The 26,436-nt window shown below is 41.0% G+C and overlaps 1 protein-coding gene across 6 annotated transcripts in view; it reads left to right on the forward strand.

The window, feature by feature from the left end:
• Nucleotides 1-1,587: 1,587 nt before the first annotated feature.
• The window catches only part of ARMC9 (armadillo repeat containing 9), a 49,943-nt gene continuing 25,094 nt past the window's right edge, over nucleotides 1,588-26,436 (forward strand). Inside the window, exons 1-13 of one of the 6 annotated variants that reach the window (XR_001557225.2) lie at nucleotides 1,588-1,852; nucleotides 2,249-2,374; nucleotides 2,666-2,836; nucleotides 3,427-3,582; nucleotides 5,854-5,946; nucleotides 7,110-7,134; nucleotides 10,688-10,845; nucleotides 11,761-11,859; nucleotides 17,466-17,501; nucleotides 22,945-22,979; nucleotides 23,703-23,814; nucleotides 24,755-24,847; nucleotides 25,681-25,771. Coding sequence is in view for 5 of the 6 variants with exons in the window: in XM_015871770.2 (XP_015727256.1) it covers nucleotides 1,802-1,852; nucleotides 2,249-2,374; nucleotides 2,666-2,836; nucleotides 3,427-3,582; nucleotides 5,854-5,946; nucleotides 7,110-7,134; nucleotides 10,688-10,845; nucleotides 11,761-11,859; nucleotides 17,466-17,501; nucleotides 22,945-22,979; nucleotides 23,703-23,814; nucleotides 24,755-24,847; nucleotides 25,681-25,771 (1,246 nt within the window). In the remaining variant the exon portion in view is untranslated. Of the gene's footprint in view, nucleotides 1,857-2,248; nucleotides 2,375-2,665; nucleotides 2,837-3,426; nucleotides 3,583-5,853; nucleotides 5,947-6,171; nucleotides 6,793-7,091; nucleotides 7,135-10,687; nucleotides 10,846-11,760; nucleotides 11,860-17,465; nucleotides 17,502-22,944; nucleotides 22,980-23,702; nucleotides 23,815-24,754; nucleotides 24,848-25,680; nucleotides 25,772-26,436 lie in introns of those variants that run through there. The other 5 variants (XM_015871770.2, XM_015871767.2, XM_015871766.2 and 2 more) reach the window with 5 other exon arrangements.

A 26,436-nucleotide genomic window follows, 5' to 3' on the forward strand; every position in this document is an offset into this window, starting at 1 on the left:
ATGATTTCTGGGTATATTCTTGTTCATTGTAGGGATCACAGAGGGCTTTGCTGGAATCTCAGGGTACTTTCTGAACATTCCAGAGTGATTCCTAACAATTTCAACACAATATCTCACACTTTTCTAACACTTTCTAGGCCTTTTCTTGTGCTTTCTAAGAAGTCTCAGGTGCTTCTTAGGAAACAAGGAGTCGTTTCTAAGTCTCTAAGCACTTTGTAAGGATTGCAGAATGCTTTCTGAATATTTCTCAGTCCTCTTCCAGGAATTCTCAGCAATGGCAAAGGAATTGTCCTTTGCTTTCTAGAAATTACAGCCTGCTTTCTAGGCACTGCTGCAGTGCTTTCTAAGACTTGCATTGTGCTTCCCAGTGATCCAAAAGCCGAGCTGCCAAAGCCAAGCTGCCAACATTCTCCATAAGCCACAGGGCTCCACAGCTTTCTGCCTGCAGTATCCACTATTAGAACAAACAGAAGAGGACCTGACTATCCTAACTCTGAACACTGAGTGATACGGTGGCAAAGCCTGGAAGCAGAGCAGTCTGTTGAGCTCCTGCCACAGTTCAGATGGTTTTTTCTCAGTGTCTGCAATTCTCAGCATGAATAAACCTGGGGTTATGGTAAAACAGGGACTATTTGGAGCACTCAGAGCACACAGAATCACAGAATGACCCGGGTTGGAAGGGACCTCAAGGATCATGTAGTTCCAACCCCCCTGCCTGGCAGGGCCACCAAACATACACCTTTACTAGATCAGGTTGCCCAGGGCCCCGTCCAACCTGGTCTTGAACACCTCCAAGGACGGGGCATCCACAACCTCCCTGGGCAGCCTGTTCCAGGGCCCAACCACTCTCCTAGTGAAGAACTTCCCCCTAACATCCAACCTAAATCTTCCCTCCTTCAACTTAAAACCAGTTCCCCGTGTCCTGCTATTATCAGCCCTTTCCAAGAGTTTACTCCCCTCCTGGGAGTAAGTTCCCTTCAGGTACTGAAAGGCTGCAATGAGGTCACCCCGCAACCTTCTCTTCTCCAGGCTGAACAAACCCAACTCCTTCAGCCTGTCCTCATAGGGGAGGTGCTCCAGCCCCCTGATCATCTTCCTGTCCCTCCTCTGGACCCTTTCCAAAATCTCCATATCTTTTTTGTACTGAGGGCTCCACACCTGGTCACAGTACAACAGATGGGGCCTCACAAGAGCAGAGTAGAGAGGGACAATCAACTCCCTATCCCTGCTGACCACCCCTCTCCTGATGGAGCCCAGGATCCCATTTGCTTTCCCCAGCTGGGCTGGGAAATGGTGTCAGGAGGGAGCAGAGCTCTGAGCTGTTGGGTGAGCTCAGCTTTTGCTTGCTGTCAGGCTGCGGTTCCAAGTCTGGGGTGAATGCAGAGCGCTGCAGACTGTCTTGGCAGCTCCTTAAGGGCAGACGGTGCCTCGGTGCGCCTGGCTGTGGGGATATGGGGGTGTAAAGGGGTGTAAGGGGTGTTCATCCTGCAGAGCTGGACCACAGGCCGCGACCATGAGCCCACGCAGGACGGCACTGCGGATCCACGTGTCCCTCAGCCGTACTCCACTTCCCCACCTCCGATAGGCTGAGCACGAGGGGGGCGGGCCGAGAGGCCGCGGTAGCCACGGCGACCGGAGGAGGCGGCGGTGGTCAGCTAGGCCGCACCGCGTTGTGTTCGTTCTGCTGCCCTGCATAGAACGGGCTCCGGTTCGGTTCTGCGGTTCTGAGCAGCCCGCTGTGCTGTCTGCTGGATCCTCCCTCCAGCTGCATCGCCGCTGAGCCCGGCGGTGCCGCTCGGCGATGGGCGACGTGCTGGCTTATGAAGCTGAGTTCCTGGGGCTGGTGCGAGAGGTTGGTGTGTGTCCTTCCCTTGTGCTGGGATCCCTTTGTGTCTTTCCCTTCTGGTTCTTTTACTTCTTTGAAGTTACCGTCTAAATCGGGCAGCATCATTTATTCAAAGTGGTTGTGAGTATAAGATACTCACATATCATATATGTGACATACATATATCACATATATAACATGTAGAAGTTAATCTACCTGGGAAGCAGCATTTTCCTAGCACATGAGACGTGGTTTAGTTTGTTCTCATGCAGACATTCAGCATTCAGGGCCTGTGCTACTGATCATTAGGACCTTGGCAATTCATGGGGTCGCTCTTTGAAGCGTTAATAATGTAAACACAACCATTTCTTTGAAGCGCTAATAATCTAAACACAATCGTTTCTCTGTGTTTTTGTCTCATAGTATTTGGATTTTGCTGAGTTTGAAGAAACAGTGAAGGTATTTGCAAAGGAATGCAAAATAAAAGGGAAGCCGCTACCTAAAACAGCAGGTGTTTCCTTGAGAGATTCCAAAGCTGTTCCTGTTCAGGTAATGCATTGCTTGCACGTATTCTGAGTAACACTGAAAACAGCTGAAATCCACCTAACACCTTGTGAATTGTTACAGCTGTAACATTATCTGAAGTCTGAACCCATTCGTGTTTATTTGGAGAAGAGGCACCTAGAGGAGGAATATTCAGCTGGTCATTGAGTGGTGGGAGATTTGGGATAAAGCTTTGATTCAGAATCTTTGGGTGTCACTTAGATTCTTCATTTACTGTGGATGAAAAATGTTGCTCTGCTATGTTTCTGTTTTGACTGAATGCTTTTGCCTTTTCAGAAAGATCTGCTCGAAGCATTTGACAATGGTGAGCAAAAGGATTTCTTCCAGCTCTGGGAGGAGCACGTTTCATCTTCAGTCCGGGACAATGAACCAGTTGCTCAGAAGCTGGAGTTCTATCTTCATGTACACTTTGCCACCTACCTCTTAAAACACTCTGTGGGAAAGCCTGTAAGTTGATTTCTCACTTTGAACTTCAGATTGCTTTTGCTTTGTTTTATGTGTTTGGCTTTGGTTGGGATGAAATATCCAAAATCCCAGAATATGGATCCAGCTTTTGGGCAATAGCCTGTGTTTTAGCTGAAAGCAAGCCCTAGTTTTGTGAAGCAGAGACATAGAGGTTGGAGCTGTCTTTGTCTTGGAGCTCCTGAAATCTTTTGACTTGGGAAATACCAGTGCACTTTTACACCTGTATTAAAGGTAGTGTAGGTCTGAATGGGATAGGAGTATACTCACTGGGGGTGCTGGCTTGGATGTGGCACCATGGGAGATTTCTTCCCTCTGTGTTGTTCCTGACACAGTGTGACTGGATCTTTTCAGCTGCAGTTATCACTGAAATGAATCTTGTCTAAAGTCAGGTAGATATTTTCTCTCAGCTTTGAGTGCAGAAGTGACGCTGCTTTAAGTATCTACTCAAAAGTGGGCAGGTGCCATGGACATTAAAAAGGCAGTTGTCCCTCTCTTCTTTTGTTACATTTATATGCTTTATAGTGCATTCAGAATGGCAATCTTCTAAATAAAGGTGTGGTTTTCTTTCTTAGGACAAAGCTGAACTCGAGGAAAGAATTTCTCATTTTAAAGCATACTTGGAAACAAAAGGAGCTGCCTTGAGCCAGACTACAGAGTTTCTTCCCTTCTACGCTTTGCCTTTTGTTCCCAACCCCATGGTGCATCCTTCATTCAAAGAACTTTTCCAGGTAAGTAGGTTATTCTTTGAGATGATATTTATGATGTTGCTTATGCGTTGGGTTTTTTTTCCCATGGGGTGATAGGTGTTGGATGACGTTTGATTCGGTAACTGCTTTTATTGTTTTGTTTTACTACAGCTGTACAATCATAAGAGAACATGAATTTGGTGGAGGAAGGGCTGTGAAGGTGCTATCAATAACAGAACATCTTAAATGAATTTTATCTTTGTTTGAATCCTGAATGGTGTGCTGGAGTTGTGTCTCTTCCTTTCCACACAATGTTGAAATATTTGAGCTTATGGGCATCGCTACAGAGTAGTTCAGTTCCACTTCCATGCTTTGAGATTGCTTCCCAGGTTACACAGGTTATCTGTGTATATATAGTTTGGTTTCAAAACTTTATAACTGGGTATAGTTTAGTGGCTGTGTGTAGGGGGATGGTTACAGCTGTTGCCCAGAGCTGTGGTTATGAAGCAGCAGCGCTTCCTGCAGAGGGTATTTCCCCCATCCCACCAACTGGTGGCTTGTTCCTGTAGTGAAAAACAGTGTGCTGCCTTCTTAGCTATGCAGCAAACAGCTGGTTATGCTGATGCCCTGAGCTGGCTCAAGAAATTGAGCTGCTTTGTTGCAGATGAATGTGTACATGGACTCCCATGTACATGCTTGTACAGACGAACACAGATCTGTGAAGTATGTGCAGTGTTTTGCAGGGTTATGTGTCAATGTTTTACAGGGTTATGTGTTTGTGCCTCACTGCCCTCCCTGTGGGCAGTTGTGTGAGCTCACCAGGAGAGCTGTGCACAGTCCTGGTGGTGGGAGGGGATGTTCTTAGCCTGTATTTCAGCCATGTGCTCCTTGGTATCAAATCAGAGCCCAAGTGATACTTGCCTAGGGCTGACTTTGGATGTAGCAGCTGATGAGGAGCTCCAGTTTAACACCAAAAAAGGCATGTACTGCAATTTTCCCTTGGGACTAGCTATAAATAATGAAATGTGCTGGTTGACCTCAGAGTTGGGCTATGACTGCTCTTCTAATTGCACTTAGCAGATTATTTTTTTTAATACCTTATCAAAGACAGGATCCTCTGGTTTATTCATAGTAACTCAGTATCCATCTCTTAGTCCACAGCCACTCATGTTTTCTTGTGGGAACTGTACAACTGACTGTGTGACCGTGTGCTAGTGTGGAAGCACAGGTTGTTTTCCATTTGAGAAAGAACAGCAGTGAGTCACCCCTGTACTAAGCAGTGTTCTTATGGCACCTTTCTTCTCAGACATCTCGTGCTTTATGTAGCAGGAGTTCCTAACTGTTTGTTTAATATATCTTGAAAAATAATATACCCTTCTTTCTGTAACAGACACTGTTCCTTTGGTAATATATGACATCCTGTAAAGTACCAATGTCTTCTTACTGAATTGGTGAACGCTGCAAGGAAATTCTGTATGCTGTCCAATGTGGTGAAATATGGGCGAGTCTGAGCTGCAAGAACAGCTTGCAATGTATATATATACAGCAGTAAATTAAGCAGCTCCTGCTACTTGTTGGATTGTACTGCTTTTTCACTTGTTGGGAGATACTTCTTTCTCATCTGTTGGCTTTAAGTCTATTTTAAACCAAGCAGAAACCAGCGGAATAAATGGTTTGAAATACAAGAAAAGAGTAATTGGTGAATTCTTAGGTGTGGTGTTTTTTTTTCTTTAACTCTTGTTTTCCTGCACTTAAGAGACGTTATGTCACACAGCATTCCATTGTGGTTGATGAGCTGGTCTGTCTTTTCATGGGAGTTTTGTTTTGTTCACTGATGTCATGTCATGTTGCTTGCTGTAGTTATGAACAGGAAGTCCCAGCTCTTACTGGGAGTAAATGATGACTTCAGTGCTTTTCTTTTGAGAGCAGAATGGGGAGTGGTTCATTTGGTGCTTTATTTAAATATATGTGACATTCATACAACCTTTTTATCATGTGTTTATATTTTAAAGGTGCATCTAATTGAAAAGCAGTTTTGCATATGCATGCAAGACAACGATACTACGTGTCAGTTTTAAACTTGAACTAAAGCTAAGTCATAATTTGAGATGTCTCGAAATAATACTAAACCCACTTTGATATACTGTTAGGGGTAGTTAGCTAACACATTTGGTTCAGTAACAGCAAAGGAAAATCTCACTATAATGTTAGCTGCCTTGTTTACTAGCGGAAGGTTGATGTGATCCAAGCAGGACTTTCAGCAAAGTGTACATATTTGGTGAACTGCTGTCATCGTTTGTTTTTGTTTTGAAGGATTCTTGGACGTTGGACTTAAGGACAAGATTGGAAAAGTTCCTGTGTCTGACTCTCAAAGCCAGCCAGACTCCCAGGCTTCTCACTTTATTTGTATCCTTTTGAGAAAATACTTTGAAGATCATTAGAATTACTGTAAAGAGGCAGTATGATTTATTGGAAGAATATGCTGGAAGATTTATAATGCAACTGCAGAAGCATTACAGTTCAATGTCTTTTATGGTAGGAAGCATTGTTTATATTCCATGTTCAAAAAAGCCTTTTTAAAGGAGTTATGTAAAGGCAGTATATGGGTGGATATGAAGGTCCATGTTTCCCATGTGACTGTTCATTGCTTTCCCAAACCTAACTCCTTTCTTTGTGTTTCTGAAGCACTTAGTCTTTTCGGTTAACCATTTCTGGGTCTAGCTGAGTGTATTGCAGAACTTTTAAGGGTTCCAGAGATTACTGTTTTACTAAATGAGTTGTGTTTCAGACTATTTTTCTTCCAATGACACTGTTTAAGCTGTGTTGTGAGGCCTATGTTTGCAGACTGATTAGCTGTGTGACAAGATTACCTTCTCCATTTTTGGTCAGGACAGTTAAGGGTAAGGGACAGAAAACCAAACTGGAATCTTTGTTTCTAGCTCTTTTCTTCTTTAACAGGTAAAGATTAAATCCTCATACGTGTACTCCATCCTAAAACAGAGTGTTACTGAGCTGGAAATGTTATTCCTATTCCATTCTTGTCTGTTCCCAAGGATGAGGAGCAGTGATCAAAACAGTCTGCTTTCACTTCCATATCTCAGCTGTTTTTATGTGTGTGACACAGAGCAGTTAGAGAAAATTGTCTCTCTTGTTATTCCTCTTTGTGGAGTAATGGAGTGGATCCCAGCTGAACCCAGAGTATTTCTTTGGTATAAAAATTCATCACTTGGCCTACAACATCTCCATGATTTGGTATGTAATCAGCGGTTTGACTTTTGATATTTATAGTTAATACATTCAGTCTGGAGTTACCAGATCTTAGAGTTGGATGCGGTATGTGTAAAGGCCAGCAAGAAATTTTACATCCCTATCTAACAATGAATGTTGTGCACTTAAGATTTTAAGATGTATTTATTGATTCCTTTGTTATTGCTTTTCTATGAAGCGTTGTGCTTTGGCTGTTGTCTGTGTCTGTAGGAATATCGGGTTTGGTTGGGTTTACCAGGTGGTTGGATTTCTTTGTGTAAGAGGAAATGCTTTTTCCTGAACAGCTCCTGCTCATACAACAGAAGGAGAGCGGACAGTGCAATAAAGGTAATTGCTGAGATGTGATAACAATATTATGTATTCTTAGGGGCTGTAACAGCAGTGGAAAGTAGGCCTACGGTGACAGGGCAACTTTCAGATGCAGGGCAATAAATCCCTTGAAATCCACACCCCAGTTTCAGTGCTACACTGCTGGAGGTCTGCAGGGCTGAGCAGAGGCATGTAGTGGGGCTGGGAGGGGCTAAGGGTGGGATTTGTGTTTTATGTCTGTTCTGCCCTGAAATCAAATTAAGGTAAAAACAAGTGGCTGTATGAAGTGCTGCCAGCTCTCTGTTTTTAACTACAGTTAGAAAAGCTTCCTCAGATTTGTTTCCAGCACCTGCTTATGCCTGTCTTCATCTTGTAGACTTGAGATCTCAGCCAGTTCTTCTGTAGACTGTCAGACCTTCATAGAGAAAGTAGATTTTTGTTCCCCTTTGCTTATCCTGTTTAAGCTCTTAAAGTAGAGCAGTTTGATGTCTCCTGAGGATCTCTTAATTTAACATCTTAATTTAAGCACGATTCTCTGATGTTTTTTTAGGTAAGGTACTCATAAATGCTTATATGACTCAGTGATGTGGGGTCCTCTAAAAATGGTATTTCATCACAAAGTCCCATTAGATGCTGATGGCTCTTGAAGTGCCTTTTAAAAATCAATAAGTAGAATTTATGTTCCCAAGCCACTTTAATTCATTTTTTTCATTCAACTTTCGTTGTTCAGTTTATTGGGAGGGATTTGCTTCAGCCCAGCTTGTGTTCCTAAAATTACTCTTCCTATTAGGAAAAACAGTTTACCCTCAAGGATTTATTCTTTATAGATTGAATTAGAAAGAAAATGAGATTCATCTCCCAGAGTGAAGTCCAGGTATTTTCTTTAACGTTGTGCTGCAGATTGCATTGGACTTTAACTGAGTAATAAAGAGATCTTTGCAGATCTTTTTTTTTCCCCAAAACTCACTTTTTTTCGCCCATTGTCATGGAGTTCAGTTGAATCCACACAGCCTTAATTGGCAGCTCTGCTGTGTGCCTTAATGTTTGGGTAGGTTTGGAGGTTTTGTAAAGGGTATCTGAGGCCTTGTATCATGTGAAAGTATGGGGTGTATGTGAGAGGTTAGTTCTGCACTGTGCTTCTCAGATAGCGTGGGATCCGCAGCACAGACTCACCATTGGAGAATGTTTGTTTTCTAATTGGAGGAGAAATGTACAACATGCTGATAGGTGACAGATGAATGGGAAGCACTATGGTGATAATTCCTTTGAATGGCCTTTAGGGAATAGTTGCCAGTCATTCATCTCATGTGCTGAAGCACTTCAAGTTAGGGTGGGGTGGTGCATGTTCTTTGGAGGGCGTCCTGTAGAGTTTCTTGTGTGCACCTTTTCTGTTCAACCTGTTTCAGTCTCTCACTCTTTGCCCATTTGCTACAAAACCCTATAATAGAATTAGAACTTTGAAAGGCAGCTGTGCTGAACTTACAGCTCACCCTGATGTTTTCAGTTCAGGAGAATCGCAGAAAGGCTGGTACCTAATGAAAGCTTCAGGCTTTCTGTGCATCCTTTGCTGTAAGAGGAATGGAGAGAAAGAAGGGTTTGTAAAGTGCTCAGCTACTGTCCTCCCTGTTCTCCTGTTACAAATCTGTGCGTGAGTTCACGGGTTCATCTCCCACCATTTGGGGGTAAGTGGAGAATGGAGGAAGTGTGTTAGGCACAATGTGCCTCTATCAAGATTTACTCTCTCCCAAATGACTGCTAACAAGGAAATGTGCCTGTTCCAAATATAGATTGCAATTTCTACAGAAATGAGGTGAGCTGCTAGGAGTTGAGGCAGCTCCTGCCTCTCCCAGGGGCAAAGTATCCTATGTCAGACACCAGGGCACCTCAGCTGGAAGCAGCTGGCAGGGCCATGAAGCTTTGCTTTCTACTGCGAGCTCCTCTGCATTGCACATGGGAGCTCAGCTTGGCCAGAGTCTGCTTCTAGCAAAGGCTGTGAGGATAGGTGGACATTAGAGAGATGGGGAGAGCAAGCACAAGTTCAGGAAGCATATTTGAGGCATAGGTGAGTTGTCGTAGAGAATTACAATCAATCTTGGGCTTAGAGAGAAAAGCTTGTTGTAGAATTATGTGTGTAACTCCTTGGTTACTCGTAGGATCTGGAGTCATGACATTAAAAAGACTTGCAAATCAGCAAACATGATTACATGCAAGTCAAGAAAACAGGTAGAAACGTGCAGATGTTCAGAAGATGCCTAATCTTCATTTGGCAATCAGCTTCCTGATCTGTCTGCACAGATGCTGGTATTGATTATGGGAATATGACAAGAATGCAAGGGGAGAAAATGGAGCAACACAGGCCTAGCTCTTCCTGCAACTGACTGCACGTAGGTCAGTTACATGTCCACTGTGAAAGCTTCCTGCCTTGTTAGTAAAAGAAACTTTCATGAAATACTTTGCCTTTTTTAGTAAAATTACTGTTTGAGAAGATAGTGATGTAAAAAATGCAAGATGTGTCATGACTTTTGATTCCTCTCTTTGACTGCTGTTTCTTGGTAAAGGCCCTTGTTTATTATTGATAATCCCTGGATTTAACAGTCCATGGGTGTGTTGGACCTGATTCTTAGTTGCCAAGACCAACGTTTGTGAGTTATACAGAGTTCAGTGTACGTAGTTATACTCCCTATAGTTGGAAGACAGATTTTCATCACTGGAAATCCTCCAAAGGAAAAGTAAGAAAATGTACATTCTCTGTATTCCCTGCATCATTTTGAGTCTGTAAATTTATAGCAAAGCTTTTTAGTTTATTAATGCACTTTTTTTTTTCCTCTCTAAAAGATCCCATTAAAAAGATCATCTAACTTAATTTTCTGAGGGTAAAGATGTTCTGCCATCTAATGATTTTCATAGAGATGGGATAAAAGCAGCTTATTTCTGAAACCCTGACAAGCCAGAAGGCAAGATTTTAAAGCAATTTCCAACATCAGAATTCATGAAGCTATCTAATGAAGGATCTTTTTATTATACGAGTCTTACAGGCAGTTCTATTTGAGCAATATTTGTGGCAGTTTTGTCTCCTAAGTCCCTATGTCCATTGCTTTCTCACTGGTTTCTCAGCAAGCAGCTTTCTGTACAGTTACTTAGCAGTTATTTGTACATAATTAGTAAGATTATCATAACAGAAGGCAGCTTGAGAAGGCTCTGCAAGGTAGCCATGGTGCTGACCCACCACTCTGCATTCTTCCCTCTGCTGATGGTTGCCATCTGTATATACTAGCCATTGTGGAGCAGAGCAGAGGTTTGTGCCTGAGTTCAGAGAGCAGGGGAGTAAATGGCATGATCCCAGGTGAAGATCCCAAAGTTTCCTACATGCCTCAGCTATGTTTCTCAGCAGTTCTGTGATACAGGAAGGTTTGCCCTTTGTCTTTATAGAAAGAATGAGTAATGGAACAGTGTGATAGTTTCCTCGAAGATGCTGGAATTTGTTGCCTCTTCAGAGCACTAAGTAAAAATGCTTCTGGGTTCTTTTGCTGCTAAAGGTGATGTTATTTCCTTGTTGTTATTATTTTGACAGAAACATTGCAGCATCTCCATCAACAGTTAGTGGAGTCAGAGCACAGGACCATGACCTATTTGAAGCGGTTTAACAAAATGCAAGCAGACTACCATAATCTCATTGGAGTCACTGCAGAGCTTGTGGATTCCTTGGAGGCCACAGTCAATGGCAAAATGGTGAGAGCTGAATCAGATATGTACTTGCTTCACAGCTAAGCTGAACCTGTTGATTTAATTGGTAAAGGGAACAGATGTGAGAGGTGAAAGGGTTATTCACTGTACCACGTGGGCCACAAATATATGTGACTGGAAAAGGTATAGCTTTCTTTTGGATGTTTTTTTTATACAAAGATGATTTTATGCTTTATCTTTTGTGCAAGAATACCTCTGTACTTAAGTTCAGTGTAACCTGCGGAGGATTCTTGTGACAGCCTCTAGATGCTTTTAAGGGAGCTGTGAGTTGTTAGCAGGGAGAATGACCTTGGAGTTCCTGTGCTGCTTGCTGATAGTCTCTATGGACCTTCTTCCTCTAATCAACTGAAGGTGTTGTTTGATCCTTCCCAAATGTGTCCAGATGATGGTGCTCTTTCGTTAAATTCTTGGTTTCTGTCACTTCTGAGTCCAGAGCGGAGCTGAACGCTTGAGTAAAGTAATGCTGAAATTACAGCATTATGAATTGGAAGGGTTTTATTTTCTTGCTGTATACCTATGAATATCAGAAGCATCTCCATTTCCTATAATCTCTCTCATATGTTCTGGACAGCCAATAATTATTCTGCGGTTAAGCAGTTACCCAGTGGTGTAGATTTACCAAAACAAAAAACCTAAACTCACTGAGATGCAGTACAGAACTTTGCTTCATAGTAAAACATAACTCACGTTTATTCCCTCTCCTGTACAACTGTGACTTAAGTTCTGCTCTTTAGATAGGTAACATTTCAATAGATTGTTGCTTACATGCAGAATGGAAACGTGTTTCTTACTGTTGGAGAATTCACCTCTTGGTTGAGGAGAACTCAAATACAAGCACTGGTGTGACAAAGCGTAAGTTCTATATCATCTTGTTCTCTTGTTATGTTTTCTGATTTGTAGATCACACCAGAATATCTTCAAAGTGTTTGTGTTCGCCTGTTTAGCAATCAGATGAGACAAAGTGTAGCACAAAGTATTGACTTCACAAGGCCTGGAACGGTAAGTGGTCGTGTTTCCTGGGCTTTTGTGGATAGCTTGTGTTGTGTTTCTGGCTTCCCCCCCCCCCTCCCCGGTGGTTAAGTACCACCTGAGCTGTGTATTGTATTGTATATTTGAATTAGGGAAAGAAGCAGCATAATGTGTTCAAGTTTGCGTAAGATTGTGACATAAGATTTTGTTGATCTTATATGCTGGTGAATGACAGTTACGCAGCCACAGGTGTGTAGGTATGATGAGTTCTATTGTTATGATAGCACAGTGGGCCGTGTACATGCTAAAGTAGCAAACTGAATGTTTAAAAACATAAGCTGATGTCATACGCATGGTTTGATGGCACATCTTAAGCAATTTTAATTTAGCTAAGAAGAGGTGGTGATATTTCTCAGCTCTGGACACACACTTTCTTCCTTCTGCTGTGAGGGACTCTCCTAAAACCCCAGAGCAAATTGTGATTGCCATCTAAAGAAGGAGCATCAATGAGAACGCATGAGGAAAAGCAGCAGAAGAGAGGACTGTGTTTTTGTAAGAATTAGTTTTCAGAAGGCCAATCTGAGCCACCTTGTTGATTTACACAATGAGATTAGCCCCATATCTGAAGATATTTGATCTTACCAATAAGTAGATCAGGATGCCTGTTTGTTTTTTCTCTTCCTTCTACACTCCCATACCCTTCCTTCATTGTTAATGGTCAAAACTCAGATCTTGCACTGGCAGTGTGTTTAGGAGATGCACTCTTAGCAGCTCTAGCAGGCTGCTTTTCCAAGGGTTCAGGAAGGAGCCAGGATCTGTGTCAGCTACCTCAGCCTTAGGGGCTGTATGTAATTCTTCTCTCCACAGATAAACACCGTGTCCTTGCTGCAAGATTATACCATCTTCCATGCCTTATTATAACGTCCCTCCCCCAATTTTTCTTCTAACCAACAATTTTCTGAGGTTTTCCATCTTTCCTTGTCATCAGCTTTCCAAGATAAAGCTTCATGTATCCCTCTCATCTGCATATTGCCATCTGGTACAGCCATGTGCCACCTTCTCTTAGTTCCTTCTTTTTTTTTTGCTTGTTTCAAGATCTCCCTTTTTATTTTACAATTTCAAGTTGTTTCTTTGTGTGATGAGATGACCTTCTGATCTCTTGAGCCCTTTTGCAGGCATGGTGCAAATTGTCTTCCCTATGGAAGTTGATGATTTCTCTTTTCATCCACTGTAGGGTGCGTGGAAGTGGCTGAAGCTGTGCCCTTGCCAATGAAAGCTCAGTGGACTACATTTGTCTTTTTGTTCCCCGTCACACATGCTGCTTTAGCAAAAACATCTTTTCTTCTGCAGCTGAGTAGCCTTTAAGTTTAAACATCTGTTTCATTTCGTGTGAAAAATGTCCATTAGAATTTTAAGACCAGTAAGTGATCATTGAAGAAGTGTGTAAGCGACGGTTTATAAACACGGAGTGTCATGAAGAACCTCTGTCACATTTGTAAGAACAAGATAGACAAACAGATTACCAGGAATAGTTGACACTTAGCTGCTCCTTTGGGACAGGTTAGGTGACTGTTTAGAATCTCTTTCAACTATTCTTCATCCCTTTCCTTCTACAAAACAGCGTTGAAATGATTGTCAGCTTTACATATTATGTTTGTTTGCTCCTGCTGTAAAGGTGTCTATAGAAGGTTTTCTACTCTGGAAATGCATTTATCACTGAACTTATGCCAACATGGCAACTTTAATGTAATTTCCTGCTATGTAGACAGGTCAATGAAAGAGGTTTTGATGCAGGTGGGTTTTCTGCTCACCTGAAAGTATATTTTGCCTCCTTTTTCTCCCAAATTAGCTGGGTTAAGCTGAGTAAAGCTGTCTTCTTTTGGTAGTTGAGTATTTTTATAGTAGATTTTACTAGCGTAACTATTTCAGTGCATCTTAATGGTCCCCTACCCGCACTACTTGAGGCAGTTGTTGTACTATCAGAGTTCTCTAGGGAAAGACCAGGACAACTATAGCACTGAGCCTGTTTAGATTAAGGGTTTCTCAGCTGGTTCAGGTCACTCCTTAACAGTGAGGTTATAGTAGCTCCTGTGGTTGAAATTTAAATGTTGTTTCTATAAGCAGACTCTCATATTCAAGTGTTTTGAGCCATTAGCCAAGTTTTAGGGACAGGACTGATCACAGTCTTCACTGTAGAACTTAACTGCATAATAACCAGATTCCTCCATCTTGTCCTTTTCTCCTGCTTAGTAATGCTTTCTTGTTTATTTCCTGTGTAAATAGTTTTGTTTCTATACATGAACAGCAAACATGCAGAAACACAAGTAATTATAATAAAATATATATATAGCATATATATAGCCCCCAAATACTTCTAAGCACTCTGATGACCCATGAAGCCAGATGAGACTGACTGAAAGCCATACTTGGTCTGCTTGCCACTGGGTCACTAAGTCATCCCTTTACTTTTTAATTAAGGCTTCCAAATGCCTCATTGTTATACACTTAGATGTTATTGTTCTACACTTCAGTGGTTTCACATAAGTTTTGGAATAAGACTGGAGTCATCATGACCTAGACAACATAGTGGCATGAGTGCAGCATCTATGCTGGATTTGTGTTGGAAGATCCCATCGCTTTTTGCTTGTAATTAATTGGAAACACTGGAGTGTGGTCTTTCAAACTACTCCACATTCATGTTGAAATTAAAGGTCTGCCACTCAATGCACAGCTGACATTCTCTTTCTAACAGGTTGTAGCATCGTACTGTGAGGTGTGCACTTGGTCTTTGCAGCGTGTTTTGTTTTGCAGCACACTGGTGGCTTTAGGATATACTGGGAAGGAGGACTGTACCTGCGCTGTAATCAAAATGAAGTACAGTACTGCCCAAGGAAATGAAAGAGTGAGCCTTGGATTATATCCTTGGTAGCATTACTTATCTGTAAAATTTATTTTGTTCCCAGTGCATTGTACCTAGTGAACAATTTGTTATATCTGAGTGTAAAGGTGGGACGTGACACTGAGAAGTGGCATTGTGTAATATAAAGCCTTGACGTCTCAGGCTCTGAAAGTACAGTAAAGATAGCATGTATATATCACTTACCAATGTGTGCTGTTCTTGTACAAACACCAGCTTCCTGCTTTGTCTCCTGTCACTAGGGGCCTGTCTTTTTGTACTACAATAAATTCATATCAGGAGAGCAAATCCCAGCACTGGTCTTTCTTACAGAACTGGCTTCAAGACTTGAGGCAATAATGTTTCTTAACCAAGAGACTTTCCCAGTGTAACCATATCCGTGAAATCTTGCTCAGCAAGGGTGGCTGGTGTTGGCTGTTGCTTTGGGCTCTCCTATAAACTGGCTTGAATCTCATTCTTCTGCTAAGCTACTGTATGCTTCCTTCCAGCTCTGCAACCTCATGGGGCAGCTGGTGAGCCTGATCTGCAGCCCAGTGACAGGATGCATCTGCTGCATGCAATGGTATAGAGGCCACGGTGCACTGTTACAAGTGGAGACTTTTCTAAGGCTTCTGTAAGGCCTTACTTTATCTTAAGGCTTTTTTGAAGGCTATTCCCATCTTTGATCATGTCACTTGACATGTGTGCTTCTGTATTGGAAGACAGAGCCCAGGAGAGCTGTTGGAGCAGAAAATGGCTGGATTTAAGAGCAGGAGATCAGAGCACCCATTCTGACAAGTTGAGGCAACAGTCATCTGAAGATTTAATCAGATTTCTGACTTCATCATGTTTGTTTGGGCAAGGGAATAATGTAGGTAATAGTGGATAAGTTTGAGATTAATTCTTTTAAGCATTTATTTAACACTTTCCATTTTATTTGTAATATGCTTCAGTTAACTCTACACCTCAGTTTTCTTTTCCTTTTAAAATTGATTTGTCTGGTGAGTGAGAAGCGTGGATGCATGGTCTTTGTTGCCTGCAGCTGTGTCAGTTTAATATACAGCATGAAGCCTAGCACTTTCTTTCTCTTTACTAGCTTGGATTTGATCTTCTGTCCTGATCCAACATAGCTGTTAAGCATCAGCTCAGTCTTAAACCCATGCATAGATTTCCCAATTCATATACAGTGCGCACCATCCTGAAATGTCTTGGATTGTAATAAGAATCTCTGAACTTTGGACAGAAGAGGAAACAGGGAGTACTTTGCAGATGTGTAGTCTCCATCAATAGTCGAGATGAGTCTTACCCACTGGAAAGAGATTCTGTGATTAGAACTTTGTAGTTCGTTGCATATGTTGTTCCTCTGTCATGGAATAGAATTAATACCCATTATGCTTTTGTTGCTCTTCAGTCTGATTATATTCGCCTGTGGATCTAATTAGCTGAATTAATCTCCATAGTAAGTTCTAAGTGTTTAAGTAAGTTTTTCTTAGGATGAAGTATGTATTTATTTTCTGTCCCTGTCCATGGAATTATTCTTATATGTTGCTGCTTGCTTATGGGAAGAAACAAAACTGCCTTTAAATTTGAACAGAGAGAAGTTTCTTCCTCTGCTGACACAGTGCAGGATGTATTTCTCTATGAAACTGCCATCTGCCGCTACTTGGGCATCTTCTTTGCTTCACTTGTTAAATTCCTCATCCCTAAAGTAAGGTGCCGTCATGAGCAGGGATTTCCACAGTCTTTTCCTGTTGTCATCCTCAAATCCTTTAGTGTCATCTTTGTCCTGATGCCTGTGGACATTTTCATTGGCTCAGGTCATTTGGTGAAATTTCATCTCATCACATCAGTGGTCACCTCCTGGTTTCTTTTGCTCACTCATTGTGATCTACCCATGATGTCTGTCATGCTAAATTTAATTTAACTTTGTCTTAGCCAGGAACTCTGTGTGCGTTTGTAAAAGTTAAAATGTTCATTCAGGGAATTCAACTGTTCTTATTAGATATTAACCTGTTCCAGGTTAAATCAGATAAATATGTTAGTCTCAGTAAAGAGAACATGGCATGTTTATACTAAGCTACTCAAACCATGAATCACGTCTGATTTTTACCTTAGTAATTCAGTCATAGGTTTCTTTTCAGAGGCTTTTCCTTAATGTAGGCTTGGAACCTTTGGGGATGGGGAATAGATAACATTCCTGAAACACCTCACATTGTTTCTCCTGGCTTTCATTAAGTGATGGTGAGAAATTTCAGCTAAAGCAAATATGGATAAAATTCACAGCTGCTTTCTCGTAAGCTGAGGCCTTCTGATAGAAAACCATGTCCACTGAGCCTTATCTCTTTAGGTGCTTCAGTTTCGTTAACAATAGAGTTCATAGATCCACAGCAACATGTCAGTGCTTGGTGTATAGCTGTTCTAACCAGCAGTTATGATGGAGTCATGTACAGAGTGGGTGCATCCACCAGGTATTGGAAGGAGAACATGAATGTACCCTAAGTGATGCACTCTGATTTCAGTCTTAAAACATACAGGTTTGTGGAATGGGAGAAGAAGGTGTTTATACTTTTCTTTGTAGAGCTAATGGTCTGTTAATCCTTAGCTACTTTTAATTTTGTTGTTGTTTGGTTTTTGGTTTTTGTTTTATTTTAAGGACTGTGCATTTCTCTGTGATTTATTTCTGTTAACTTGTTTTTTTTTAATCTTCTTTATTTTAATGTGTGCCTGTTTGCCCATAAAGGGACATTACTCTATGAGCCCTTGTGATGACGGATATGTAAGTGTCTCTATCTTTATATCCTTTCACGTTGCCTGCTGCAATCTGTCACTGTTTGTATCTCTTCACTTCACAATGTGTTACCATTTTCTGTGTATTTTATCTCATCGTTACATTAACTGTATGGTTTATATCCGCTGAAAACATGTGCAAGGCTTGGTATTTATGCATGGAGAACAGAAGTTCTCAGTAACTTTATGGCCTTGTAATATGTGTAACATGGCATGTCAACAAAAGATCAACTTTGTCCGCAACTGTTACGTGAAACACAGCTTCTTTATAGTGTACAGAAAGCAATCGTTTCTTCCACATGAACGTCAGTGTATATAATGTGAGGTCTTTGAAGTGTGCCAACCCCATCTAATCCCACAACACCTTTGAGTAAACAAGTGGATGGATATTGGTGCTTAAGATAACACAGCTTATCAGGGGTGTGTCTTATTTTATGTGTTTGTGTTTTTGATTTGTGAAGTTTAACTTTGCATTTAGAGATGATAATTATTATTATTTTTTTTCATACAATTAAAATGGCCCCATTTCATTAGCAACCAAAAAAGCAAAAGTATTCTGTGCACTGCCTGTGGCTTCTGTAACCCAGATGGAGGTTTGTGTTCTGGCAATATTACAAGTAAGCCATAAGAATCTAATTCTGCCCATACTTGGTGCATTCTTTGCAAAGAGAGGAAATGAGTCCAATTCTAAGTAATTCAATATGTAATCAAATCATAAAGGTGATTGACACTGATTCTAAAATTGTCAGTCAATATACTGCTTTAAAATCACCCATATTTGATGGGTTTTCTTCCTTGTTTGAGTAAAACAAGGTCTGACCTTCCCAGGAGCACTAAACTTTATTTCTAATGTGTTCCTCACTTTCCACTTTAAATGCCATTTTGTTTGGAGAAATAATCACTGTATGCAACAGACTATTCCTTATGTGCTTCCTTTTGTTTGACATATAAAATACATGTTCATCTGTGTCAAAAGATGACCTGTATCAAACAGCCTGGTACTGCAGGTGTGAGAGGTGCTACTGGCCGCCCTTTGCTGGGTGCTCACCATTCTGTTTCCTTTCAATATGATCTGTTTCAAGACTGAGAAAACCTGTTTGCAGATGTGAGGACACGATTGAAATGATCTTTGCTAAAGGAAAGTTCTGCCTTTATACAGGTAGCTTAGTAACATACAACTTTATTCAATGCAGAATGTACTATCTTGCAATGCAGAATTGTTTATAATTTTTTTGACCTGTCTGACTCTAATTCTGGGGTATTTCTGGAATAGATAGATTGGTTTCCTCTAACATCTCCTTACTGTTTATATATAGGATTATTTTTCTGTCATCCGTTGTCATTATGTTGTCACACAGCATTACAGTGCGACCTTTTTATGCACGCTTCACTTCTCTTAGAGAAGCGATTTTTTGTGCCAAGTTGGAAGTTTTCATAACAGCACATCTCTGGTATAAGTAAGGAGAAGAAATAATCTAAAACACTTGCAGATCTTATGAAATAAATCTGCATGACCCCAGTAGAGACCTGCCAGCTTACACAAGCTGAGCGCCTCACCTGCGCTAAGCTGCATGCAGCAAGTCTTCCTGTCATTAGTGTGCACCAAGCATACATTGTGTGTACTGAATGTATATTGGTGGTTTCTAATGCTGTGTACACATTACCTGCAACTTTGGTTTTACTCTTCACACATTCATCGCATATCTTTGATTATCGATTCTGAATCTGCACTGCATTTACAGTGAATCCTCAGAGCACGTTTTCAGAGTGGTAACTGAGGTCAGGACCTGGTTTTTAGCTTTAGCCTTCAGCACATTACGAATATATGCAACGAATAGTAAAGTGGAGTTGGTTTGAATACAGGGCTGCAGCATTTGATAAGCTCAGTTGTGGTTTTGGCTTGCAGATGAAATGCATCTGTTTTCTTTTATAAATATTGATATAATATTTTTCCCTTTGAACTTCTTTATTTTATTCCATGCTGTTCATATTCAAGCATCGCTTCTTTCAAAAATGAAGGGCTGCCATCTGTGGCTAATCTGCACTGTGACTGAGTTGCTTTGCTTAATATGGCACCTGGTTTGGCTTTGGTAAGAAGCATCGCAAAGATAAGTCATACCTTGTGGTCCTACCAGAATGAGCTATGCTTGGGCTGTTGTCTTGTTTGTTTCTCTTCTTTCCTTAAGATGCCTGGATTCTGCATGTGTTTAATTATAGAAAAAATGGTTCTGCCTTACGGTTTTGCATGAGAAGTGTTTTGCTTGAGATTAAATCCATTAATGTTGGCTATTGCACATAAGTCACCTATGTATGTTCTTCATGATCATTCCCTGACCAGCACTTGACAGAATAGTGTTAGGCAGAAGGTTGGATAAATATTTAACCTGGTAAGACCGGGAAAAGGGCTTGGGAGGAAATACTAAGTTTAAAATATCTCTTGACAATGAATCATTCTAATTTGAGAAACTGCTGGTAAAGAGGAACTATGAAACCTTGGGTGATGCGGGCATTGTCTGGAGGTGAGTGTTGGATGCAGATTGAGGAAGGTCCCTTTCCACAGTGCCATTGGCTGCTTAGGTTTCAGTCTGTGGCCTTGGATTCATCACCTAGAAATGAAGATTGTAATGATTCCAACCAGCCTTGTAGAATCATTGGAATCTATTTCTGGTAGAGTGCTTCCACAGTTATGAATGCAAAGTGCTGATGGCTTCACTTTATCTTGTGCAATTATTTAAAGCAGTTGTTGTAAATAAATCCGAGTTTCCTGCACCCAAATACTCTCTCTCCCGAGTTACTTTTTCTCTCTCTTTCAGACGCACCGTGCAGTTAGAATTTGGACACTATTGCCACAGAAGTGACAAGATATGAGGGTTCAGCATTTAGATTTAAGAACTAACACCAAGGAAGAGAGTAAAAGATCCGTGAGGATCAAAAACCAGGATTCTGTTCTGCCAGCTTTCATTAGAGAAGGCAACCCAAATTCTTATCAGTTGAGACAAACATTTTTCCTTGTTTAAATGTAACCCTTAGTTCCTAAAAATTTAGAAGACTTCATGTTTTCACATTCATCTGCAACATGAAAGCCTGTTTTTAAAAGCTTTCGGCTAAAGATTGCAAAGAACTAAAACAAACGAGTTTTGTTACCAAATTTATAACAGGGTGGATTTTTGTTGCTGGGAATCTCTTGCTTTTGCTTTCTATAGTAGGGGTGTGTTGAGGAAATGAAGGCTGCACTGACACTCCTGCCAGCAATAGTATGTGTGAGAGCTTGGCCTTGGAGCTGTTGTGTACTGAGATAATGGTGAAGAAACTTCTTTTTTATCCTGACCAGATTATGTAGCTTCATCATATTAAAAGTACTCTTGCTTTAATTAAACCCAGGAGCTGCTCTGAAGGACCCAGCTGTGTTTGAGGTGTGATTTTCCTTTCAATAAATGTAACGCACAAGTCAAGAAGTAGAACTACATAAATCCCAAAACAGGGAAATAGTGGAGTTGTCACAATACTATAATGGTTGCTGCTATTTTGCAGAATTTTTCTGTTGTAATCATAGAATGATAACGGTTGGAAGAGACCAGTGGGATCATCTAGTCCGGCTGTAATCAAACATTCACTCTCTTGTTTTCCTGTTTGCAGGGTTTGTGCCATGAGTGTTTTGTTGTTTAATTGCAAAGCAATTGTTTGGTAGATCTCAAGAAAGAGCTCACTGGAGAGTTGGATGCTTGTGTCCTTGCTTTCTGGATGAGAAAATCAAGGCCCAGAGATAGGAAATTACACACTTACATATTGTTTGCTTCTGAGTGCTATAAGCATGTCTCCAGCCAATCTCAGTTTGTCATACTGTAAGGATATAGATTAGCTTACTTATGTGTAATTCCAGTTGTGTAAAAGCAGATGAAGAAAGGAGATCTCTGCCTGTAATGTGGTTGCATTATCTCTGCTTATCAGTGGTGCTGCCTATGGTCAGTCACATTGAATGGAGGTGCTGTGAAGGACAAGCCAGCCCTTAGAATCCTTTTGTCAGCTTTGCCTCATCGAACTTGAAGTAACGCAAACCATATCCAGATTGCTTCCCAGCAACTCCAGAAGGCTGAGAAAGCCTTCATCCTGTGCAGGTTCTAGGCTGATGCTTTTGGGTCTGAAGTACTAAGAAAAATGAATCCAAATAATTGAGGGGAAAACAATTTAAATATGTGTATGGTATTTTGAAAGATTTCTCTGTTGGTTGAGAAAGATTGTTATGTGAGGAGTGCTGTCAAGACAGGTTAATTCTGAAGTGCATGACCTGTTAATTATCTATTGTATACCAGTCATTCATTGACTTAAACATAGCATGAAATGCTTCCTAATGTGTGTATAAGCTTATTTCACATCTGAGAGAGCAGTTCCTTCTATTACGAAGAATACCCATGAGCTTTGTGAAATCCAGCACGTTCAAGAAGACGTCAGCCAGTGTAACTCGGTATTCTCTGCGGCATTGCATGGCTTTTGTCTGCTAAATCCCTCCGTTTTAAATCTGACAATAGACATTGATTATATAGCTCCCATTGAAAGAGGCTAGGTTAGAAGAGGAGGTGGGTTTTACAGTCATAAATGGTAATGAGACACTGCATAGAAAGTGAGTAGTGAGACCGACACAAAAGGTGACACAGAATATTCTGTGAACATGGTGTAAAGTTGACATTGAAATGCATGATATGAAGCATAGTTAGTGCTAGCTAAAGAAATATTTATTAAACCAGACATCTTTTATGTGGTGTTGACATCTTTAAGCTTTGGCTTGTGCAGCAATGGTGCCTTCCTTTGCTTTGAGTCACACTGCAGCAAAGCAGAAATATCCAGGCTTAAATGGAGCTTATCCTAGGCAGAACCACTGCAAATGGCATGCTGTCCCACATACCTTCTGTTTGCACTAGGCTTTTCTTTACATATTTATATCTGTGTTTATAGATATGTTTTAATAGCAGCAGGAAGTCTGAGACAATTGGTATTGAAATTGCATTTAGGTGCTGAAATGCATGGTATGTCTGCACTGAAAAATTATTGCACTGTTAAACTATTAACATTTTTGAAGTCAAGAGACATTGAACAAGGTATTCGTCTTCCTCAGTGGATCTCAGAGACTATTTTCTCCTCTCTCCCTTTTCTTTTTTTTGTATTTCTGAATGTTTGAGGTGAATTTTTAGAGTATGGCAGTGAAGACTGCACAGATAGATCATAACAAAAGGGATTTTCACTTTTTAACTACTTCGAAGGAATTATACTGAAGTCCTTTGTTTTTCTAGCTGTGTTTCTAAGTAGTCACATAGATTTTATATGAAAGGAACTGCAGAACCTCAGTGAGAGAATGCACTGTGGACCTCATTAGTAATAGTGCCAGTGTGAAATTTGGACTCATCTGTTACAATTTCCTTTTTTTTCCTCTGATCCAGGCTTCCACAATGTTAAGAGCATCTTTGGCACCTGTGTAAGTATTGCTGAGCTGCATTTGTATCTGTGAAGAACAGGAGGAGGGACTGGTAAACCAAAGTGCTCTGCCTGTCGTTTGCAAATGGAATCAGCCTGCATGCTTCCTCTGATCTCAGCGAGCATTGCATGCAAGTGTTGTGTGCTTGGATTCTTCTCTTGGGCAGGTTCAATAACATCCTCATTTCAGCAGGATGTTGCTAATCCAACAAATCTGTCACTCCACACCTGGGAGCTGTTTGCTCTGCTTTCTTTACTGTTTCCGCACCATACATTCCTGTTGTTGGAATTGATTTGCTTCTCACAAATCGAGGGAAAAAGGGAATTGCTAAGATGTTTTTTATGTGTACTTCAGGATCTTTTTTCTTCTGTGCTGAACGTAGGAAATTTTGGCTGATGAGTAGAAAAGAGATGATGTGACTGAGGTGAGAGATCTTTAAGATGCTCAGACCACCAGCTGGGTAATTGTTTAATATTTGCAAAGTGTGGTGACAAAGTAAACTGCATCTAAGGTGGGAAAAAGCCCAAGTTCAAAACATCATCTTAGGTTGCTTATTCTAACATGGTAATGGTAATAAAAATAACAAATGTGTAAAAATGTGGAGACCCTTTTCCTGGAGCAAAGTTCCTGTTTTGGCTCTTGACACCTCAGGAATATCAGCTGCACCAAATAAGGAGTTTGGATGAACATCAAAATTCACTATATTTCCTGTTTGCATTGTAGGAAGAAGCAGGATGTGCCCTTGTTGCCCTCTTTGGACTACGAGAAGCTGAAGAAAGATTTGCTTACAGGGAACGATCGTCTCAAGGCCTTCTTACTGCAGGCTCTGCGCTGGGTGAGTAGGATGGCCCCTGTAGAAATAAGTTGGTCCCTTCTGTAGGGGTCTAGATCTAAGATCCATCTTATGGGCAAGGTGATTGTTCTGGTGGTCAGCATTATAGGCAGCATCTGTCTTTGTCAGTGAATCTTGCTGATGATCTTCAGATGATGAGGAAAGCCCTGGTAGTTTGTGGCAGCATCCTCTCTCTTTGAGAAAAGCCAGGTAGGAATTCTTCGAATCTTCAGTGGAAGTTGTTTCTGATGGTTTTCAGGGAAATAGCTGCTGCCTAAAACAACATTTTCAACGCGTTGCCCTGTTCAAATTCATTTAAATACTGCTGTATCAAAGAATTACCAGATTCTAATTGGTATTTTACCTTCGTACTGAAGGTGTTCTACAGCAGCTTACAGTTTTGATCAACTCAGATAATTTCATGAGGTTTGTGAATGACTAAAGGTGACAACAGGAAGCTTAATTTTCCTGCTGAAAAGGAAGCTGACACTTTCATTGTGACGGCCGTGAAAGATGATAATACTGACAGTCTCGTCAGGCTTCAATGTCTGTTTTCACATATTAAAAAAAAAAAAAAGCAAATGCCTCCTGGGTCAGATCAGTGGTCCCTGTAACCCGCTGCTCTGTCTGAGGTGTTTCAGAAAAGCTCCATGTGTGTAGCTATTGAAAGGGCTTTTAACCTCATGGGAAGTAATGCTGTGTCCTTCTCACAGGAGCGGTGATTACAGCTTCCAAGTAACAGTTCTGTGATGGATCACTGAGCTGAGCTCAGGGCAGTTCATCTCATTCTCTTAGATCACTGAGGTTGAATTCCTTCTCCCTGTGAGAAAAGAATTAATTTTCAGCCATTGGGTATCAGCACCTTTGAAATCTTCAGTGGTCATCAATTCACATTTACCATTGATTTATTTGTCTGGTTTATTAATGTTTTTATTTATTTCAGCGCTTGACAACATCACATCCTGGAGAACAGAGGGATACCGTCCTGCAGGCTTACATCAGTAACGACCTCTTAGATTGCCACAGCAAATGTCAGGTCAGCTGGAGTAGTCTTCCTCTACCTTGTATGTGATACTGTTGGTTTGCTTCTGTGAAGTGCTTATAAGATTCTGCGTTTCTTCTAGAGTGCTTATGTGTTAGATAATACTGTTGCTAACAAGCGTTAAACAGTTTGGGTTTTTTTTCATTCATAAAGGTTACTTTTATGTGGTTCCCAGTTGTTTGAAGCAGTGGGCCTGCTTTCTACCTTGTCATTGCAACAGTGACCTGTACTGTTAGAAGGGTTCAAGGATTAGTTAATCGGTGATCTTATCTTCCTCCCTGAAAATTTCTGTGAGTGTTCTGTAAGAGCTGTGTATAGATAATGCCAGCAGTAAAACAGGGAATAAAAACGGTTTGCAAGGTGGTGTTCTTGCTAAGCTCCTGAGCTACTTCATTGTCAAGGAACAGCACTTCTATTCAGCTGATATTAACATTCAGTTAGTGACCAAAAAACCCTGTTAATTTTGCTGATGTACTTAGATGGGCTAATTTTAGATTTCCTCTTTACCAGTGCTGGTTCATTATAATTCTTACCCTACACCATGGAGCTTAATGGTGTTCTAACAAACTGAGCCGAGCAGCTGTGCTGCTGTGTGTGTGTTTTCTGCCTCTCTCACAGACCTCCCCCCGACCCTGCACCAAAATAAGATTAAAAAGAAAGAGGAAGTGGAAAATTCCAAATCCTACTGACAATTTTGAAGATGCCCAAATGCAGCCTATGCTTGTTTGCTTTGCAAATGTACCGAAACTTTTTAATTGTTATAGAAAACTTATGTTTGTTTTTACCCACTCTGGTGCGCTAATATGAATGTTTGCTCTCATTTTCAGAGAGGCGTCCTTAAATTATTGCAGTCTAAGAGTGAGGTAGTCAGGCAGTATATGGCGAGGCTCATCAATGCTTTTGCTTCATTGGCAGAAGGTAAGAAATCCATTGCAGGGAAACAAAAGGAGAGAAAAAACATTTTCATATAACACTGATTCATCAAATACTTCATGAGGGCACATCACTGCATTTGGGAACGTAGAGCCTTGCTGGCACCATTTTTCTAGGGATTTGCTCTCTTGTCACATGCATTCAAAAAGAGTTTGTCGTTATCTAGAAAGTTTTCCTTTTGATGTTGCATATGCACCATTTCTGTTCTGTTGATGATTTGTGGTCCGTGTGGGAGCTTACCCAGCTTAGTCTTCAGCCTCTTTATGAGGGTTAAAAAATGGGGGAGGGGAGAAAGGAGGGAATATTCCCCAGTGACTGAAGTACCTGCAGGCAGGCCTGCTACTGGGCTGCACAGTGGTCATTGCTGCCACTGTTCTTGCATTTCCTGCTTCTCACCTGAATAAATTTTTGCACATCACTGCTACCTCTTTGGTTGCATATGTGCAGCTGTGTATCTCTGCCTGTCCCAAATCAGCCCTTGGTTCAGTGTTAACTATTGCTTGGAACTGAAATCACTTTTGAAGTCAATAGCAATAAGGCACTTAACTTCCCTGAGCTCTTTGGAGGTGTCTGTTCTTTTCCTAGAATATACAAGACTGATAAATCAGAGAGCATGTGGATTCAGTGTGGTGCAAGCAGAGGTGGGCGGT

The sequence above is a fragment of the Coturnix japonica genome, chromosome 9 (assembly GCF_001577835.2).
Source record: "Coturnix japonica isolate 7356 chromosome 9, Coturnix japonica 2.1, whole genome shotgun sequence".
NCBI lineage: Eukaryota > Metazoa > Chordata > Aves > Galliformes > Phasianidae > Coturnix > Coturnix japonica.